General features: G+C 39.6%; 1 protein-coding gene across 9 annotated transcripts in view; it reads left to right on the forward strand.

Moving 5' to 3' along the window:
- The window catches only part of arhgef28a (Rho guanine nucleotide exchange factor (GEF) 28a), a 101,205-nt gene extending 79,697 nt beyond the window's left edge, over window positions 1-21,508 (forward strand). For all 9 annotated transcript variants that reach the window (XM_083531693.1, XM_083531697.1, XM_083531696.1 and 6 more), the window contains 17 exons: window positions 28-88; window positions 194-320; window positions 428-546; window positions 835-975; window positions 2,564-2,814; window positions 2,992-3,117; window positions 3,200-3,317; window positions 3,477-3,728; window positions 4,310-4,386; window positions 4,557-4,735; window positions 4,861-4,949; window positions 5,158-5,340; window positions 6,102-6,376; window positions 8,767-8,814; window positions 9,519-10,004; window positions 12,711-12,963; window positions 20,087-21,508. In XM_083531693.1, the coding sequence (XP_083387819.1) occupies window positions 28-88; window positions 194-320; window positions 428-546; window positions 835-975; window positions 2,564-2,814; window positions 2,992-3,117; window positions 3,200-3,317; window positions 3,477-3,728; window positions 4,310-4,386; window positions 4,557-4,735; window positions 4,861-4,949; window positions 5,158-5,340; window positions 6,102-6,376; window positions 8,767-8,814; window positions 9,519-10,004; window positions 12,711-12,963; window positions 20,087-20,238 (2,937 nt within the window). In that variant the 3' untranslated portion in view covers window positions 20,239-21,508. The remainder of the gene's footprint in view (window positions 1-27; window positions 89-193; window positions 321-427; window positions 547-834; window positions 976-2,563; window positions 2,815-2,991; window positions 3,118-3,199; window positions 3,318-3,476; window positions 3,729-4,309; window positions 4,387-4,556; window positions 4,736-4,860; window positions 4,950-5,157; window positions 5,341-6,101; window positions 6,377-8,766; window positions 8,815-9,518; window positions 10,005-12,710; window positions 12,964-20,086) is intronic.
- Window positions 21,509-21,744: the final 236 nt, after the last annotated feature.

Here is a 21,744-nt window from a genome sequence, read left to right on the forward strand (position 1 = left end):
GTATTGAGTTTTCCTTTTTCTTTACAGAAAGTGCAGGACAAATACACAGTTTCTATGATGAAGGCCAGAGCATCCACCCTCCCTCAAAGTAAGTCAAACAGCTGCACACACAAATGCATATGATGCATTATATCTGTTTGAGACTCATCTGCTGCTTCTTCATCTTCCTCATCTATCGCTCTGTCAAACGCAGACTTTGTATTGCGTGAAAGCACCCAGTCTTCTCAGGTATCCAGTTCAGCCTCTCTCCCTATGATGAGTCCAAGGAGCAGGATAGACACAGCCCCTTTATCCCGGAGTGTCCCTCTAGTACCAGAGTGGTTAGAAAATATTCTTCCTTTTTTTTTTTTTATATATAATGAGTCAAAAAAAAAATTTCAAAATAAAACCAAGCACTATTATTTTTTTCTATGATTTGTATATTCAGGCTTGCAGAGAGCCCAGAGGGAGACAATGACTCCTCCTCCTGGAGATCTCATGGCCAGTCAGAGGAGCTCCTGCAGACCGTGGAATCTTCTACGTCCACTGACTCCTCCCTCGTTGAAGGTTAATAAAGGAAGTCTTCTTTATTCCAGCGATGTTTACAATCTTAGAATATCTTCAATTCATTTGTATAGCACATTCAACAATGGACATGGTCTCCAAGCACAGATAAAGCGGTAATAAAAGAATGTAAAATTCATACTGTACATTTGCCCTGTACAGTATAAATAATATATATTTAAATATTTATCTTGCAAAAAAGCTTGCAATTCTAAACATTAATTTGATCACTATATCCACCATTAATAAGCTCTGTCTCTCCATGAATCTCTATCCCCTGACTTCCTGCAGATGCAGTGGACTCTCCACTACAGAACAGTTTTCTGACGGACGCTCTGTATTTGGAGGCAGAGTCGTGGAGTTTAGCGGTGGAGTCACAGTTCTGCCAGAAGCAGGAAAAACGCACCATCAAGAGACAGGATGTCATCTACGGTAAGCAAAAGGGAACAGCCTGAGTAATGAGAAGCACAAGGAGTAACTGAGGCGTTGAAGTGATGCGTAATTACTTTTGTTTGGAGCTTCTGGATGTTTGACTCACTTCCTGTTGTTCTGAATGGTTTTACATTTGCATCTACGCTTTATGTTTTTTCCACTGGATAATTTTACCTGAATATTGTACAGTGCTCGAGAGCTTCTGTGGTGACCATGAAGCTTGTTCCAAACAGTATTGCTCATATATTCTTATGGTAAACATTGTTTTAACACCCTGTAAATATACAGCTGTAGAGAAGTAATTATAATCCCAATCAGTGGCGAGCAGTGTATTTGGTACCTGGGCCTTCAGTGGGGATTTACCCGACTTAATCCTCCTCTCAATACCACCACTATCACGTCAATTATAGAAACCATAAATACTATAAAAACGCAATTATAACAACGCATGGCATTACAGAGAGAGGTATTTCACATATGGATGGTGAATACCATTTTTTTCTAAAGCAAGCTCCAGATCTCTAGACTACAACCCTAACTCTGCACCTACATCATCTGGAGCAGTTTAGAATCAATATTTGTCTAATAACATGACAAAAACATTAAAAATGTAAATAAAATACAACCTCTTCACCAGAGATGCAGACTCATAATTTGCACCGCTCCTCAGAGGCTGTAATACAGTGGTGCCGCTCATATTCACTGGTCTGGAAGAGTCAAACAAACCATTTCCCGGACTGAGACAAGCTGGCTAGCTTTGGGGTTGGCCGACCTCCTCACAATGTCTGGCTTTTCTTCAAAATGAATTTTTAAGAATGTCCGAGACCAGATCAATTTCTCTTCCTTTGTAGGAATAAAAAAGTCTAACTCAGATGTATTAATGTGTGCAGAGTGCTACAGATGTGTTTTGCCAGTCGAACTTGGCTGTAAAAAGTTCCATCTGACCAACCAATTAGAGGACGGAAAAATGCTGACGCTATTCTGGGCCAGCTAGCTAGCTAACCAGCTGGCCCTGTGGGGAGAATTTGAAATCTGATTGGTTAAAGAAACAGACCCATTGCTAATAAAGACTAAGGTAAAAAGGCTTTGAAGGTCCTGGGGAGATTAGATTGACATGGCAACACATAAAGGCTGAAATCTGATTTGCCCAAAAAACATCCACATCCACATACTGGAAGCAGTGAAGCCAAGAGAAACGCAACGAAATAAAGAGAATAGATTGTTGGGAATAAATTATTAAAATTTCATGGAACGAATATTAGACTTTAGGTTGTAAATGTAGGTCAGTGCATCTGATAGTGTTTAGGCCAGCATAGAAGGCATTGCTGGCCCAGACCATTCATCCCGGATCCCAATGTCCCCCATAAAAACATGGCTTCCCTTTTGGTTCTTCATGAGGGAATGATTTTCCATACCCTGTAACATCTTGCTTGCTCATTAGGGATCTAACTGTACATTGTAAAGTTGCTTTGTATTATTTCTGATGCTAAAAGTGCTTCATGTTATAAAAATGCTTTATTTCATGTAATTCTAGAAATAACAAAAAAGAATAATCGAGATAATCGATGTTGTGTGTTTGCTCATTTAGAGTTAATGCACACCGAGCTGCACCACCTGCAAACGCTGACCATCATGTCGGAGGTGTTCAGGCGAGGCATGCGGGAGGAGGTGGGCTTGGATGCAGAGGCAATCGGTCGGATTTTTCCGTGCTTGGACGAGCTGCTCGTCCTGCATCGAGACTTCCTTTCTGCCATGACGGAGCGGCGGAATAACTCAATGCAGCCTGACAATGAGAAGAACTACCTCATTCATCATGTGGGTGATATCCTCGTGCAACAGGTGGGACCCAGAATGGGTTTTATTGTGTAATGTTCTGTTCATGTTTTTTGTGGAAATATATATATTTTACTATAATTGAAAGAATTCTAACACGTAGTTATTTCTGCATAAAGTCACCGTGCTGTTTACAGAGTCTGTGATTGTTTTGTGTAACTTGGTGTTTGCATGCCTGTATAGTTCTCTCAGGAGAATGCCGAGAACATGAAGCGAGTCTACGGCGAGTTCTGCAGCCGCCACAACGAAGCCGTCAGCTTCTTCAAGGAGCTACAGCAGCAGAACAAAAGATTTCAGCTTTTCATTAAAGTGAGTGTGTTTCTGTGTGAGCCTTACGGCACATTTAAGATGTATGGCAACCATACAGTTTAACTTTCTGTTTTCTCCATAGCAACAGAGCAGTAACTCACTGGTGAAGAGGCGAGAGATTCCAGAATGTATTTTGCTAGTGACGCAGCGAATTACAAAGTATCCAGTGCTTTTAGAGAGGATACTGCAGTACACAGAAGGTCTGGGCAAACTCTCTAACATGGGAATATAATCTGCTAGCAAAATCAACTGCTACATATTTAAATGTATGGTGTATATTGAAAACATCTGTATTTGTTCTGGCATCATTATTCTCATTGATTCTCAGATTACTTTCTCTTTCCGTCTGTCGTTCTCAGAGGGCACACAGGAGCACGCTGATATCTCTAGAGCGCTGTTGCTGGTGCGAGAGTTGATCTCAGCAGTGGATGTGAGAGTGAGCGAACGGGAGCAGAGTCAGTGGCTGAGCGACGTGCTCGGCCGCATGGAAAGCAAGAGTTTAGTCAGACTGAAGAGCGGCGCTGCCTTCCGTAAGCACGACATGACCAATGGCCGAACGCTGCTTCACCATGGCCCGCTGCTTTGGAAGACAGCCACCGGCAGACTTAAAGGTCAGATAAATGAGGGAATGGAGCAAACAAGTCCATTAAGTGTGTGATTTACTGACATGACCTTTTATTCGTTTCCCTAATATCTCGTGCACATTCTCACACTATCTTCTCATGAAACCTTTACCAAAACTATTCAGATTTATTCATTTAAGGTCACATCTCATTTCCAGCTATGTCACAAATATGAAAGTTTTTTTTCCCCCACAGTTTTTCTACACCTAAAACCAACACATACCATCAAAATCTAACAAATTAGCTTGCTTTTCTTTTTTAATTAATCCCTATGCATTAATTTATATAGTGCATACATTTCCATACATATGCATACATATATATATATATAAATATATTTTATTATTTCCATAGTCAAGATAAAAAAAAAAATTATTTTTGGTATATGTAAATTTAGGATCATATTCAGTATGAACATTATGATTCCACCAAAATTACAACTTGGTTAAATTCTTCTACATACAACTTAGGAATCAATCCATTTGTGTCCATCATGCCAGTCCAGTGATGAAAGTCATAGAAAATCATGGATTTTTCTTTTTGTTGACTTGATGTGTGCTTTTTCATAGATGTGCTGGCTCTCCTGCTGACCGATTTGCTGGTATTCCTCCAGGAGAAAGACCAAAAATACGTCTTTGCTGCTGTTGTACGTGTTAAATAATATTACCATTCAGACATGCACTGCAAAGTATTTGGACCGATAATGATATTGTGTGTTAATCAGAATAACAGGGAAGAGTGAAAATATAAAATAAAAAAATGTTTAGCCAGGCTGTTCACATTAGTGGTGTTTTTAACATATTCTCATTCTCCCAGGACCAGAAATGTCCAGTGATCTCCTTGCAGAAGTTGATAGTGAGGGAGGTGGCTAATGAGGAGAGAGGCATGTTCCTTATCAGTGCCTCGTACAGCGGCCCCGAGATGTATGAGGTGCATGCGGCATCCAAAGACGAGCGAAACGCCTGGATGAGGCTCATCCGAGAAGCCGTGGTGATGTGTGTACAGGCTATTATATTGTGTCTGTGTGTTTGGCGTGACCTTAGTATAATACTTTAATTAAAGTCTGGTCAAGGTTTAGCATTATATCTAAAAGGCAGATTCTTTTTTTCTTTTTTTTAAGTTGCCACGAGAAGGAGGAGGACACCGCGAGCGAGTCAGAAGAAGAACGGAAAGCAGCAGAAGCCAGTCAGAAAATTCAGAAGCTACAAGGTGATTCAGCAAACAAAACTTACACGAAAGTGTTGTAAATGTTGGGCCCTTAAATTGCCCAAATAAGGTTAAGAATTCCTTCCATTATATTTGTTTTTAAATCATTGAACATGCCAAGCTTGCTTGCCCTTGAGATATGCTCATTAGCTTGGCTAGAGAAGAAGGCTGGAAGTGATTTCTAAAATTCTACTACATCAATCTCTCACAGAGTCTCTCTGCGGTCATGACCAGCTGATTTGCTCCAGCCTGGAGGAGAAGCTCCACATCTATGCTGAGCTTGCAGCCATGGTGGGCCACAGAGATCTCAGCCCAGAACCAAAGCTGCTGGTGCGCCCCAACACAGAAGAGCTCCCTAATGCTGCTATTCTGCTCAATGCTGCTCTTAAAGAGGGTGGGACACTCAAAAGCATTCGACTCTTAAAAAATATTACTCACTTGATTAGTACTCTGCAATTATTCTTGACCTGAACAACATCAATCTGAATTTCACAATATCAGTATTATCTCCACACTACACACAACTTAAAGAGTATTAAAGTGTATTAATTCTGTCATTATAGACCTCAGAAATGGCTGTTTTCCCAAAGAAATTTTGTATAAAATATAATCTTGTTTAGCAAATATAATTGAACCAAAGTTATTGGTGATTTATTATTTTACAAAATTTTACCCTACCCCTATTGTAACATATTCTTTTGCTCAGGTCACATTTTTAACATTTTGTGTGTGTGTGTGTGTGTGTGTGTGTGTGTGTGTGTGTGTGTGTGTGTGTGTGTGTGTGTGTGATCTTTATGCTTTTCATAACGAATTATATGCAAATCAGGTAACTCTGAACCTTGCTTTAGGTCGTCGAGGAGAACTCTATAAGCTCTGCTCTGTTTATTGCATGCAGATAAATATTAAAAGAATTTAAAGGTAAAATTTGAAGGTAAAATATGCCCCCATGCACATTCTTTTACATACCGGTATATGGCATTTGGCAGACCTTCTTACCCAGAGTAACATAACTGCAAGGTTGAGGGTTAAGGGCCTTGGTTAAGAGCCCAACAGTTGTTGCTCAGTGGTGCTGAGATTTGAGCTCATTACCTTTAGACCTAATAACATCACACAAGTGAATACATTTTTTTTTTCCTCGTATGTTTTATTTTCCAGCGGATAGTCTGAAAGAAGCACTGTCGTTCCCCTGCAACTCCACCTCCTGCACAGGTCCCCTGCTTGCTCCTGAGGAACAGAACGCATCTGACTCCACCGTTCAACTCGAGGCCCCTCCTCCTGCTCCATCTTCTCTTTCAGTTCCTGCTGAAGAAGAGCCCCAAGCAGTGGATGCTGTACGGAGTGAGGATGAAGAATCAAAAGGAGAAGACAGTCTCGAACTCCAGCTTTGCAATCAGAGCTGTGCAACTGACAATCATAACAGACACCTGAAGGTAAAAGTGCACATCATTTCAGGGCATGGCCACAGTGGTCAAATAACTCACATATGTTTGCTGTATGCAAACACCTCTCAGTTTACAAGAATATAAAGTCACCAGCCAGACTAAAATATATTTTATGTGTTATCTGGCAGTAAATACACACATCTCTGTTGACAACCAAATGCCTTTCCCTATGGGATTAATTCAAACAGTACAGCCTTGTATAGCTAATATACACAGGAATTAGATTGTAATGATTTAGATAGCTGTACTGTCCAGAATAAACTGGAGAACATAAATAGAGTAATAATATATGCATGATAACCATGATTTTGTGCTGAAATTCTTCAGTCAAATTCTTTAAAAAAGAATTCATGTTTCTGCACATGGTTAAAATCTTCTCAGGAGTGAATATCAGGTGCTGATGAGGTCTATGAGACTACCATTGTAACACAGGCATCCACATACTGGTTTTAGTGTTGTATGTCCTGAAGTATAACAAAATCCAGAAAAACTGAATCCTAAATCTTGTCACTAAAAATCTAAAATAAAAAAACTGTATTTTATCATTTTGTATTGGAAATGATCTGAAACTTGCTTTATTGAGAGGGCTCGCAATTTTCTGTCATAAGAAGCAATTTTGTTGCTAGAGTACAGTAGGAAAATACGTATAGCAGACTGTAGTAAAATCTAAAGGGTAGAAGTTTTTAAGCAGCACTTCCATACACTCCACTTTCTAGATGTGCGGTTAATACTCTCATTAATAATTTAGGTTTCATGCCTAAAATCACATCCTAGGCTTAATATTATGAAACATTAATGCGCTCAAAATAAGGAGAGAGTCCATTTTGCTGCCTCCGGGGAACAATTTCATTAAAAATGAACAGTGATAATTAGACCTTCCTTCAATCTCTTCCTTTTCTGCTAGCATTGGCGCCTCTGATGGTGCTCTGCTGTATATTACACTGATAAGGCATGCTGACCCAAGCGTAAGCAGAAAGGCGGGCCGCTCTTATGTTTAATGAGGTATTTCCTCTTGCTGTCTGCACTTTTACAAGGAATAATATGAGAGAGAAAGTGGAGCAGTGTGTAGTTTATAATATTACCTAATTAACCTTTTTTATTTTTTCCCCTTAAGGTGAAACTGCATAATTGTTTAAACCCTTAATTTCAGGTGACAAATAAACTAAATACATGTAAAATAGCACAGAATGCTAGCCAGATCAGGTTGGATGGAGAATGGCTTGTAAGTCACTCCTGAACAATCAGATATATTTAAATAACTATTAATAAATACTCAGTTTTCCTGTACTTCCTAACACAGGCCATATCCAAAATAATACCATCGTTATAACGGTTTTACAGTGGTGGCAGGATTTGTGCTCTATGGATGCTTTTCGTCTTCAGACCTGGGCTACTCAGAATCGCACAGAGAATAGAAAGGTGCAAAATACTATAGAAAACCTGGTTTAAAAAATAGATACGTTCAGGAGAAATGTTTCACATTGAGCATGCCTGAACACAAGGTCAAATCAACACAAGAGTGGTTAAAAACGTGAAGGTTCTACACTGGTTAAAGATCTGTATTATGTAGAACATCTTTGTTAATATTGAAGTCAACAAACAAATTCTACGCAATCGGATAAACCTGAAGCAAAATGTTCTTAAAAACAGTGCTCACAGCAGGATGAACCCTCCTCCAAAATCACAGCGCAATCAAAAGATGCTTCTACTAAGCACTAGTGTGAGTTCTTAAGAAAGGTTCTACTCAAATAATGAATAATAAAATTCATCTGCATTTGTAACTACATATTTACATTTGATTTGGTGTTTTTAAAATACTTAGACAGGAAAACATTAGGGAGGGAACAATCAGAATCTCTCAGATGCTGAGAATTCTCAGACGTATACAGAATACAGCATTTAGGGTTGGTGCATGCTTGTTAAACATAAAATCTGTTTAAGTCTAGCAGTAAAAAATAGGTTTGAGGTTTAAAACTGAATTAATGTCCAATTAATTACAAAACCAAATTACATTTTTAAATTTGTTGTTGCTGTGACTCATTATATGCACAAAACAAATTAGGAACACCAGATGGCGCTATATGCTAGCTAAGCCCATGCAGGAACAGGGAATTTATTCTGCAGCCCTTTTTGTGTGTGTTTTCGGAACGGCGGTGGATGGATGGATGGATGGATGGATGGATGGATTGATTAAATGATTGATTTTTATTAAACCCCGGAGAGAAATTAACATATTACTGAAGCACAGAGATACTAAATGTCTAAATATACAAGCCTAGTATTATATCTTTTATAAGTATAATTCATCAAACCCTTCTTATATTAAAAACATTTTTAATTCCTTTAGTAGTCACTGTTTTTTTTGTGTTTATTCCCAGGTGTGTCAAAGTGTCCAGAGTTTGACTCAACTGCTTTACAGTTTGCAGGTGACACACACACCCACACACACCCACACACACCCACACACACACACGCGCGCACACACGCGCACACACGCACACACACACACACACACACACACACACACACACACACACACACACACACAATTTTTAAGTCTTTGTAAAATTATAATATAGTATATATTATATACACATATATAGTGTGCAATACACTATATAGACAAAAGTATTTGGACACCTGATTTTTTTCAGCCATATGTGATTCTTTCCCAAACTGTTACCACTCAATTAGAGACTTACAATTGTATTAAATGTCTTTGGATTTAGTAGCATTACATTTTCCTTTCACTTGAACTAGGAGACTCCAACCTATCCAGATGACTATGCCCCCATGCACAAAGCGAGCTCCAGGTTAGGGTGGAAGATCTTGAATGGCCTGTTATGAAGCTTTAACCTCAACCCTTTTAAATACCTTTAGGATAAATTAAAACACTGACTGCAGCACAGGCCTCCTCATATCACCTACATCAGTATTTATTTGCACTTTACAAATGCCCTTGTGGCTAAATGAACAAAAATCTCCACAAACGCTCTCCAAAATGGTCAGGTGTCCATAAAGTTTTTTGTCCATATAGCTTACTTCATTTGTCATGAATTATAATTTTCTTTACTTTAAAGGTGTGGGGATGATTGTTGTTCCTTGTGTTGATATTGCTTGTTAATTTCAGGCCTTGGTCACAATCCAGGACAGCCGCTATGAAGTCCGCCGTCTCCTTCTTCTCCTCCTGTCAAGTTCTGCTCACCAGCGGATATCCCAGGGCTCCCTACAGGAACAGGAGCGCCAGCGGGAGGCAGAGCGTCGGCGGCAGGAGCTGGCACGGGCGGCACGAGAACGGCAGAGGTGGGCACGCGAGTGCCAGGCGCAACAGCTGCGTTCCGAAGAGCGCGAGACCGAGCTTGCACAGCGGGAACAACAGTGCCACGAGGAAGCGCAGAGACTGCAGCGACAACGTGAGGAGCTGGAAGAGCAGCAGCAAGAGTACCAGCAGAGCCTGGAGAGACTGAGGGAGGGCCAGAGGAGTGTGGAGAGAGAGAGGGAGAAGCTGGAAGTGCAGCAGAGGATGATGGAAAGATGGAGACATGAATGCCAACCCAGCCTGCCTAGTACAAACATTAAGCTGGAAGGTCATCAAGGAACAGGAGATGAAACAAAAGTATGTATGAGTGCAGAGGTCACTATTGTTATAATACCAAATTACCTCTATTTCCTGATGGAGTATTGAGATTCTGTATTATACAGTAGCAGCGTAATCCTGAGTAACATTGACATGAGTCTCGGTTGTTGATGTCGCCTGAGCGTAAATGTCATAAGTTCCCCGAAGGCATGAAACTGTACAACCTCAAATTTATGCTGAGCAAAATATAGCACATGTCACCCAGTGAGTACAGATGCAGGGAATATAGGGGCATATTTGAACAGCAGTTTATTTGGTTACAGTGTTTTACAGCAAAAAGATTTTTTTAGGCATCTTTAATATTGGCCGATTTATTTTTACAAGCTTCATGTGTTAAAATTATTCATATGCCTAAATTAAATTAAACAATTAGTTGTCTGTCCTTGTAAATTATGCTGCTTGTCAGTCAGGATGCTGATTCTGGCTGTTGTAGGAAAAAACAAAAGTCCAAATCCCACTGTTTAAACCCAGTTTTTCCACAAGTCCAACACTTTTGTATTCTTCAGCCATGCACTTGCTGAAACTGCATTGGATTCGCCTCTAGGCAAAACACAACGTCAGATTAGCGTTGGCCTTTTTTAAAGTGTTGAATGTTTACCAAAATTATTCACCACAGAGAAAAACTGAAAACTGGCTTTAGGGATTTTTCTACCTCTCTCTCTCTCTCTCTCTCTCTCTCTTTCTCTATCTCATTCTCTATCTCTATCTCTCTCAATCTCTCTCTCTCTCTCTCTCTCTCTCTCTCTCTCTCTCTCTCTCTCTCTCTCTCGCTCGCTCTCTCTCTCTCTCTGTTGTAGTAAAAGAATTTGCCTTTAGCATGGATTTGAGACTTCTTTCACTAGTCTTTCCCCTCTTGCCAAAACACCCAGGAAACAATGTTAAAGGAAAGCTCTTCCTAAACCATCTCTCAATTCTCTTCAAAGCTGGGATAAAGCTGCCGCTGAACTCTTCAGTGCGATGGCATTTGTTTCTCCCTGTTTTTTTTCTCTCACCCCATCCTTTTTAATGGTTTCTAATCCTTTACAGTTAATCTTCTCTCTATCTGTAGTTCGATTCTCTCTAAAATCAGCATTTTTATTTGGTGTCTGTCTGTCCAACTATTGTTTGCCCTGTGTGTGTCTGCTCTTTTTTCTTTTCCATCCATCTTTCTCAAAGCTCTGTTTCCCCGTTTGCTTATTAGTCTCGTAAAGTGGCCGCATCGACTGAACTAGACCCAGCCATCTCCTTCAACGAGCACCTTAATGTTTGAGAAAAACAGCAGTGCCAGCTCTGAAGTGCTTATTACTTCTAGTCCCGTGCCTTTCCTTTCTGGTTCACTCAAATCAAGCGTACAGAGTCACTGGCCGGGAAATCATTTCTTTCCTTATCCATGGTGAAAAGGCTAGACTGCAGTCAAACGTCTATCTCTTAATCTGTCTCCTTCAATCTCCCTCACATACACAGTCACAGTGTGGTCCTCTGATTCATTATCCAGGATAATGCGAGCAATTCAAGCCTCATCGCTCTTCAGGCCTGACCATTGACTGCACTAATAAACAAGTTACTGATTGATGGTGAAGAAAGTTTGCCAAATAAAAGTAATTAAACCCAGCACTATATGCATTGCGCTTGCTGTAGATGGAGGCAACGCTGTGATTGATTCAGAACTGAATAATACAAAAGGATGAGAGTGGGTATTGTAAAGAATAAAGACAAAATCTGTTGGGTGTCCTGCTGGTACAGGAAGGACATATTGCTGCCTTACAGTGGCAAGAAAAAGGGGTTAAAGTCTTGGTGGTGTTTGCATGGGTTTCCTGCAACTTCTTTCCAAACACACAAATGGCATATTAAAGGACAAAAACAACATGAAGTGTCTGAGGTGATGTGGTTATTGTTAGAACATGGTGTTGGAGACTGCTGTCAGAAATCTCCCAAGAATATTTAGTTGCATTAAGACATGGTGACTTTCAAGGCTATAAAATTTTTATCCTTATTAAACCATTCCATGACCCTCATGTCATTGGATGGGGTTGGAGTTATCCTGGAAGAGACCACTCGCACCAGGATAGAAATGTTTCATCATAGAATAAAGGTCATCAATCAGAACAACTTTAAAGTGATTGCAGTGAACGTTTTCTCTAAGTGGATACTGTAAGTGGACCCAGGCTATGCCAGAAAATCAGCTCTAAAGAGGAACAGGTTTAGTTCCCCTTTAATTTGCCTGCTGTCTCCTGGACATTTTTTAAATGTTAGAGGACACTTTTAAAGTCAAGCATTTGACTTTGTTACTGGGATAATTGCATTAATAATTGGCTTCTTTTATGTCTGCAAGCATGACAATTCTCATCTGCTGAGTGAAAAGAGATACAGACAAAAAGAATGTTTACTTCAGGCTTGTCTTGTGTAGATACTGAATTAAATGCCATTCATCATGCTTTCTGTCAGAGTGTAAAAAGTACAGTATAATGTAGCAATCAGTTTTTACTTAGTTCAGTCTGATTCAGACTGACCTTTAGTAAATGGATTCCAAACCCTGAGAGAGACGAAAACATTGAAGACCAGCTAGCTTCGGTTATATTGTTTGTTTTTTTCTAAGTGCTATTATTATGCTGTGTAGTTCACTAAAATGGATGCTGTGACATTTCTCTCCCACATTTAATGCTGAGTTGCACTTACCTGTTGCCCTTTTCTTTTTTTTTTCTAAAGAGCTTCCATCGTGGTCATCACGGCGGCTTGGATGAGGATGGCTCTATTTTTGTAAACGAAGCAGCTTTTCTGACGCCATCCATGAATAATCGGCATCTTCATCACTACCAGCATCAACAAAATCAGCATAACACTCACCTACTTCCAGGCTATGAGAATTCACCCAGTGCACAGAACAGTCTGAATTCTTTGCTGGCTTTGTCCAATCATACTCACCCCACCATCAGCACGCAGGATGAGCTATGGAGTGAAGGTACTGAGCAATGTGAAAATTATCTATCTATCTATCTATCTATCTATCTATCTATCTATCTATCTATCTATCTATCTATCTATCTATCTATCTATCTATCTATCTATCTATCTATCTATCTATCTATCTATCTATCTATCTAATGGTATTTGATCTTTATATCAATCAAACTATTTTAGTATGTGCATCGATATGGTGTAACATTAAATTCTCTGATATGAGGTTTTCAGTTGGTTTAGTTTATACTATGTAAGGTTTAATAATAATCGGTAATTGAATGAAGACCAAACTTTCTTCTCTACAAAAAACACTACTACTTCTTTATTTTGAATTTGAATATGCCACAAGAGTAAAAAAACATGCATCTGTTAGGCATCGTAAGCTGATGTAACTGGCTATAGTCAGCAACAAGCAGTAGCTCTAAGATTCTCCCATAACTAATGTAGGAAATACACCAGCACTAACACCATGAACAAGTCCATGCAGCTGCATCATCATCACTCCATTGTGCTGCTTCAGTTAAACGAAACAAAACAACGCACACACACACACACAAAGAAACAAAGCCTTTTCTGCTGCATTCAGATAGCTTTTCCTATTGAATGGAACAGGCAGATATACAGTGTCACTACAAAGATTCAGGTACTGACCTTTGTTTTGACACTGAACGCTGGACGTTTTTGTCAATTTAAAATGTAACTCTACAGTGCATATTCAAGCATTGTGCATTTTGGCTGGACTGAAAAATGGATTGTATGAAGACGGCAATCGGATTTGCAATCGAAGTACAGCTCGGTGTTACATGCTGCAATTGTTATTTTGTGTCTGGATGCTTTCAGAAGATAATAGTTAATTAATTTATTGTAGTTCAATAGGCTGGTCTATTTATGAAGATGGCGTTTTATCTATAATTTCTTCTGACTGGGTGAACGAGAGATAAAATATAATTCATAAATAGTAAAGCGAGTAAAAATGTTCTTATTTTCAGCAAAATCTTGAAGTGTTATCTCACCTTTGCCAAAACCTTTCACTGTGGCCAAGTCTCGAGTGTCCTTTTTATGCTGTTAATATATCTCCTGACAAAACCCAACCCCATCTCTATCTCTCTCTCTCACACACACACACACACACACACACATGCGCGCACACACATTCACACAGACACACCATCCGTCATGGAAATCAATCGGCCTTCTATTGACCGTCGGGGCGGCGGTGGTGTGTGAATCATGGTGAGTGCACGACAGGAGACTGATTGGCACATCGATCTGAAAAATCTTTACCAACCTCATTACATGCCAACTTGTCATCTGCATCTCTCTCACAGACATCCGAAAGACAGACAGGGAGAGAGAGAAAGAGAGAGAGAAGGAAGAACATATTAATCTTATATTACAGTTTCTGTATAGAATGGCATGTGCATACTTTGATGTACTCATATAAAATAACACCTGGGCATTGCTCTTATATTCACATACATGCACTGTTTTGCCAAAAGTATGTGGACACCTGACCATTACATCCATTTGTTGCTTCAAAGTTTAAAGAACACACAATTGTATGAAATGTCTTTGTATGCTGTGGCATGACAATTTCTCATTCTTTAGAAACCTGTTTCAGCATGACAATGCACATGCAGGCAAAACATCTTCTTGAAAACATAGTTTGCCAGGGGTAGAATTAAAGTGGCGTGGAGTGGCCTGCACTCGTAAACACATTAGGGGTGAATATAAACTCGTCAGAACCACACTTCAAATTCTAGTAGAAGAGTCGAGGTTATTGTAACAGAAACGGGGGATTTAATCCAGAATGGGATGTTCAACAAGTGTGTGTTATGGTTGCCAGATGTATAGACGTCTAGCTGCCCGGTACATGAAGAATTAAAGGATCTGTGAAACATTTAGGTATAGGCCAAAAGGACCAAGTAAGCCTTTTACACACACATTACCCATCTTGTGATGAAAGGTTAAAAGCTTACTCTGGATATTGCCTCTACATATTGATTGGCTGATTAACCTTCACTACTTATTGACAGATTCATGGAGGATAGTGCTTGTTTTAATGTGGCAAAGAGCTACTGATGTGTAAGGCACCACCTAGAAAAAACCCTCTGTAGATTCCTACTGAACCCTTGCATAGCATGCTTTCTCAATCATCTTGTGCTCATGTGAGTGGAAAAAAGTCCAAACACATTTTCCTCCAAGTGTGTTTTTTTGTGATGCATAGTATGCAGCAGCACAAAAAGCTGCAGCTGGCTGGGTTTTTTTTTTTTTTTTTTTTTTGGCTGTTTGTCTTAGAAATAAATGTGTGCCAGGGTTAAACTTCCGCGGATGGTTCAGTCTCACAGATTGGAATTGGCAAATCAGGGGAAAAGGATTAACAAGTTTTATTTATTTATTTGTTTACACTTAGGTAATTGTTGGGGCTAGATACTGTATTTATATTTCAATATTATGCTTTTTTATATTTTTATATTTTTATACTTTTCTTTTTTCGGCTGCTCCTGATAGGGGTCGCCACAGCGATTCATCCTTCTCCACATCCCACTTTGCTCTACATCGGCTCTTTTTCAAACCAACTACTTGCAGTCTACTAAAGTCCTATAAACTTTCCATTTCACTTTTGCAGATACCCTACTATCACTCCAGGTACCTAAACTAATCCACCTTCTCCACCTCTTCTCCCTGAAACCGCACCACTCCACTGTCCTCCCTCTCATTCACATACATGTACTCTTTCTTACTCCTACTGACTTTCATTCCTCTTCTCTCCAGTATGTACCTCCACCCTTTCAGGCTCTTCTCAACCTGCTCCCTACTCTCACCACAAATCACAATATCATCCTCAAACACCAAAGTCCACGGAGACTCCTGTCTGACCTCGTCCGTCAACCTGTCCATCACCACTGCAAACAGGAATGGTCTTATAGCCGATCCTTGATGCAGTTCAACCTTCACCTTGAACCAGTCCTCATACATGTCCTGCACCACCCTCACATACTTCTCTGACACACCTGACTTTCTCATACAATATCATAACTCCTCTCTTGGCACCCAGTCGTAATCCTTCTGACCTTCGCTATACTTCTCTATCAACATTCTCAAAGCAAATAATGCTCGGTATAAATAAAACTAATCGGTATAAATCTTTTTCTCCTTCCTTAGTGTCCAACTACTCATTCAGCTTCTCATATGCCTTTTCCTTAGCTTTTGCCACATCCCTCTTTACCTGCTTCCGCATCTTCTTGTACTCCTGCCTACTTTTCTCATCACTCAATCCCAATTCTGTTTCTCCAACCTCTAAAATAAGTGTTCACCACTGCCATTTTCATCCTTTTAGCTAAATCTACCACCATCTGCCCTTCCACATTCCTCTCCTTAAGGCCATACCGACCATCATCTTCTCTTTACCTCTGTTCCCTTCACATGACCATTAAAGTCTGCCCCAATCACCAATCGTTCATTCCATCTCACAACCCACTTGTGGAGCATAAGCACTGATGACATTTATCATCACCCCTTCAAATTCCAGCTTCATGGTTATCACCCTATCAGAAACTCTCTTCACCTCCACTACACTCTTACTGTACTCTTCCTTCATAATCACCCCTACACCATTTCTCTTTCGATCCACACCATGGTAGAACAGTTTTAACCATCTCCAATGTTTCTGGCCTTACTCCCTTTCCACTTGGTCTCCTGGACACACAAAATATCTACCTTTCTCCTCTCCATCATATCAGCTAACTCTCTCCCTTTACCAGTCATAGTACTAACATTGAAGGTACTCACCCTAACCTCCACTCTCCTCCACTTCTCCTTTTCCTGCTGTCTCTGTAGACGTCTTCCTCCTTTTCAATTCATTCTTCGGCTAACAGTAGCCCAATTTCCATCAGTACCCTGTTGGGTTGTTAATAATACCTGTGGCGGTCATTGGTAAGCCAGGCCTCGACCGATCTGGTATGAATTTCACTTTCGTGATCCGCATATTTGATTTAGCACATGTTTTATGCTGGATGCCCTTCATACCACAACCCTCCCCATTTACCCAGGCTTGGGAACAGCACTAAGAGTGCACTGGCTTGTGCAACCCTAATTTCTGGGTTTTTCTATATATATATATTAATATATTAATATAATATGTATTTTTGAAATCAACATGTGATCAAATATTCACATCACACTGCACATTCACATGCTTCTCACATGTAATTATCAATATTTATTTTAAATAAAATATGATCATAAAAAAAGATATATCCTAAACATGTGAAATGTGATTCCCATCCTTTATATATATATATATATATATATATATATATATATATATATATATATATATATATATATATATATATATATATATACACACACACACACACACACACACACACATACATATACACCCCCACACTATCACCTCCTTATCTCCATGCTTCACAATGGGAAGCATTCATTAAGGAACTCTATTCACCCTTTCTGTGTCTAAATAAGAAATGGTGATTAAAACCAAAAATAAAAAGATCTGACTCGTCAGACCAAAGGACAGTCTTCCATTGATCTAAATGTTAATTTCTTGTGTTTCTTGGCCCAAGCAAGTCTCTTCTGCTTGTTGTTCTTCTGAAATAATGGTCTCTTTGCCGCAATTCGACCATGAAGGCCTGACTCACATAGTGTCCTTTGAACCACCTGCACAATAAGAAGGCATGAAATGTCACAAATGAACTCTTGAAAGGCACACCTGTGAATTGAAAACCACTGCAGGTGACTACCTCGTGACTCTGATGAGAGATTGCCTTGAGTTTGTCAAGCTGTCATTAAAGCATATTTTGTTTTTTTAGAAATCCCAATGTTTGTGTTAACAGTGCCATTTTTTGACTAAACACATGCACGATTAACTATGACCTCTAGTACATAATATATTTTATGAATTCTGTATTTCTTCTAACCCTAATGGTGCTTGCAGACCCGAAAAAGGTTGCAAATGTAGGTGTTAACATTAGGAAGCAATTTTAGTGATTAACTGAATGGCTACACAATTATGGCTATTATAAGCTTAAGGATTGTCTCCACAACTGCAACAATGAAACAACAGGGCTTGTTCCCACGCCTCATGAATAACGTGCATTCTGCGGTATTGTGATGAATATGGCTCAAACGCCACCTTGCTTTAGACTTTAGACATGCGAATGCTTTGTTTAAATTAATGCTCTACTCTTTCATCTCCTGTTTCTGTTTGGGACTTGAGGCCACAAATATGCCCTTCTAGATGTCTTCCTATTATTGTGCGTAAGGATGAGGGCAGACCAGACAGTAGACGTCAGCACAGGGATCTTTTGTAATCCAAAAGACGAAAACACAGATACAGGTAGACAGGTAGAGATAGGAAAACCAGAAGAGGCTAAATGCTCTATTTGTTCAGGGAAATGGTAAGACCTCATGAACAAAATGTAGGGCACATGTACACTATATGGACAAAAGTATTGGGACACCTGACTTTTCCAGCCAATTGTGGGAAACTGTTATCGCAAATCTGAAGGCACACAGTTGTATAGGGTGTCTTTGGGTGCAGTAGCATGAACATTTTCCCTTCACTTGAACTATGAGACTTGCATCTGTACCAGCATGACAATGCCCCTGTGGACAAAGCAAATTCCATGAAGATATAGGTTGGCGTGGAAGACCGCAACCCATCACTTTTGTGTTGAATTGGAACACTGACTGCACCACAGGCTTCCTCACCCTACATCAGTACCTAACTTTACCAACACCATTGTGTCTGAATGAGCACAAATCTTCATAAGCACACTCTAAAATCTAGTGGAACATCTTCCCAGAAGAGTGGAGGGAATTATAACAGCGAATTGGGACTAAATGTGGAATGCAATGCTCAAAAAGCTCATACCATACTTATGACCAGATTTCCGCAAACATTTGGCAATATAGTGTATAAGCAATGCCCTGCATTTATGTTTGTATTACTACATAACTATTTACATTCTATAAACTAATATGCAATTAATACACATGCGAAAGTTTTGGGACATATTACTTTTCCAGCTATTTTTGGTTCTTTCCCACACTAGATGTTGGAGGTACACAATTGTGTAGGATGCGGTAGCAGGAAACTTTCCCTTCAATTGATCTAGGAAACTGAATGAAGGTTAGGTTTACATTCATTACAGTCTGAGATTTTATGCAGAGGAGGGACATGGGGTATATCGGTAGGAGAATGCTGAGGATGGAGCCACCAGGAAGGAGGAAAAGAGGAAGGCCAAGGAGGCAGTTTATGGATGTGTTGAGGGAGGACATGCAGGTAGTTGTGGTGAAAGAGGCAGATGTAGAGGACAAGAGTGTATGGAGACGGATGATCCCATGTGCCGACCCCTAATGGGAGAAGCCTAAAGAAGAAGAAGAAGAAGAAGAAGAGTCAAAGATTTTGAGTTACCTGCTATAGAGCTCTGACCTCAACCATATTAATGACCTTTGGAAAGCAATGAAACTCTGGCTGCAACCCAGACCTCCACACCTAACCAACATCACTACCTGACTTTACTAATGCCCCATGTCACTGAATGATCACAAATCTCTATGACCTCACACAATAATCTATGTGTGCGTTTTTTCCCATAAGATTAGAGGTTGTTATAACAGTAAATAAGGACTAAATGTGTAATGTTTTTTTTTAAGAGCACATACAATTCTTATGGTCAGGTGTCGATATACTTTAGATGTTGAGCATTGTTCATTTTGCGCAGAGGTGGCAGTGTGTACGGGCAGGACCATGTTAAATTAGCTTGCATTATGCATCAGTGAGAGAACAGTCACTGAGCTCCAATAGAGGCAGTTAAGTCAGTTAATTTATCTTATTAATTAAAACACTAAATAATGATTTACCCCTATTATATTTATTGTGATTAGGATGTTAATTTTAACATCCATTATAACCGTAAAAACCAGCACCACCACCACCACCACCACCTCCGAGTTTTAGGGCAGCTCTAACATTAGATCATTTTGGCTCATACGAACCTTATTCATGTTTTTTTTTTTTTGCAAAAAAGAAAAAAAAAAAGTAAAACAGTGTCTATACTGCTGTTTGACTTTACTGTTGTTCTTCCCAGTTGTTGCTCCAGCGATCCATACCACCAGGACAGCAGGAGCGGTGGGGCCAGGGATTTATCAAGGTGACGCCCCCTCGGTGCCACAGGCTTTCGTTTCCATGGATACCGAGAACCAAGATCCCGATGGGGAGGAGAAAATCGTGTATCTCTAAGTTATTTCCTTAAGGAGCACACAAAGATGTAAACTCGGACAGAATCGAAAAACCCCTTGAAGTGCAGCTACGATGTAGTACTTCCTGTTAGATTGGGGAAATTGCACTGATTCCACAGACACAGTCAGTCTATAGAAGATGAAAAGTTTTACATCGAACTGATTTTTGTCTGGAAGTCTTGCAGATATTGTTTTACATTTTGCACTTTTTCCATACTCACATGGAAGTTCGCACTTAGATCCTGATGAAGGCAGTTGGGACTCTGATTTATAATCATAAGGAAATAGTTCCACACTTGCTTAATTTTTCTGTTGTCAGCAAGCAGTAACACACCATTCCCTGCAAATTATGTTTATGAACATAGGGAATCGTACTTCACCGAATACTTCTCAAATTGATATTTCTTGCCTCAAAGTTTGAAGCATACACAATTGTACAGAATGTCTTTGTATGCTGTAGAAATATTTTGTATTGCTACAATATTACAATATTTTTTTTTAAAGAAAGAAGGCGTTAAATCTGTTCATGACAATCCACCGGTTGACAAAGCAAGTCTCATGAAGACGTAGCATGCCAAGGTTGAACTGGTAGATCTGGAGTGGCCCACTCAGAGCCCTAAACTCAGCACTATTAAATACTTGGGTATAAATTTAAACTCAGACTCTCCATGACCACACTTCAAAAATGTAGTGAAATGCTTTCCTAGAAAAGTGGAGGTTTACTCTAACAGCCATGGGGAAATAAATCCAGAGATTTACATTTACATTTATGGCATTTGGTAGATGCCGTTTATCTTAATAGAGAGTAAAGCCGCCACGTTGGCTTGTTTTTTTTTTGAAGCAGGACAAATGAGATCAGAGACTGGTATATGGTGTATAGGCTTCGAGAGGGCAGATCTTCTAGGGTTAATGAATAATATTGAAGAGTTCAAAACTGTCAGTCATTCCAGATGCACATATTTGTTATTTTACTTTGCATAATTCAGTAAGGCAAATAAATTAACTAAATAATTCGCTATAAAATGGGTGACTAAATTACAAGATGGTGGTTTAAAGAATTTCAACTTTTTAAACTCAGATTATTTAAGGCCATTTGTAAGGTGTGTGTGAGAGAGTGTGAGCTATAAAGGTCTTTCCTAGGGTCAGTATTGTGTCTTACTGCCTGAAGCGCACAGAGACAGAACTAGGTTACACAATTTCCACTTGCTTATCTCACACACACACACACACACACACACACACACACACACACACACACACACACACACACACACACACACACACACACACACACATCACAATCTGCACTAGCCATGGCTTACTTACCCTAGCTATCCATTTCAAAACTGGACAATTCATTAAAAAAAATTTTTGCAGTGGATACAACAATATGAACAATTTGTACTGCTTTATGAAAGCACTCCAGTCCCGTTTCTCACAAACCAATCTCACCCATCTAAACTAGAGAATGACTATTAAATAAAATATTTTTTCTCCCATTACATTT

This window comes from Silurus aristotelis (genome assembly GCF_946808225.1).
Source record: "Silurus aristotelis genome assembly, chromosome: 26".
In the NCBI taxonomy this organism is placed as follows: domain Eukaryota; kingdom Metazoa; phylum Chordata; class Actinopteri; order Siluriformes; family Siluridae; genus Silurus; species Silurus aristotelis.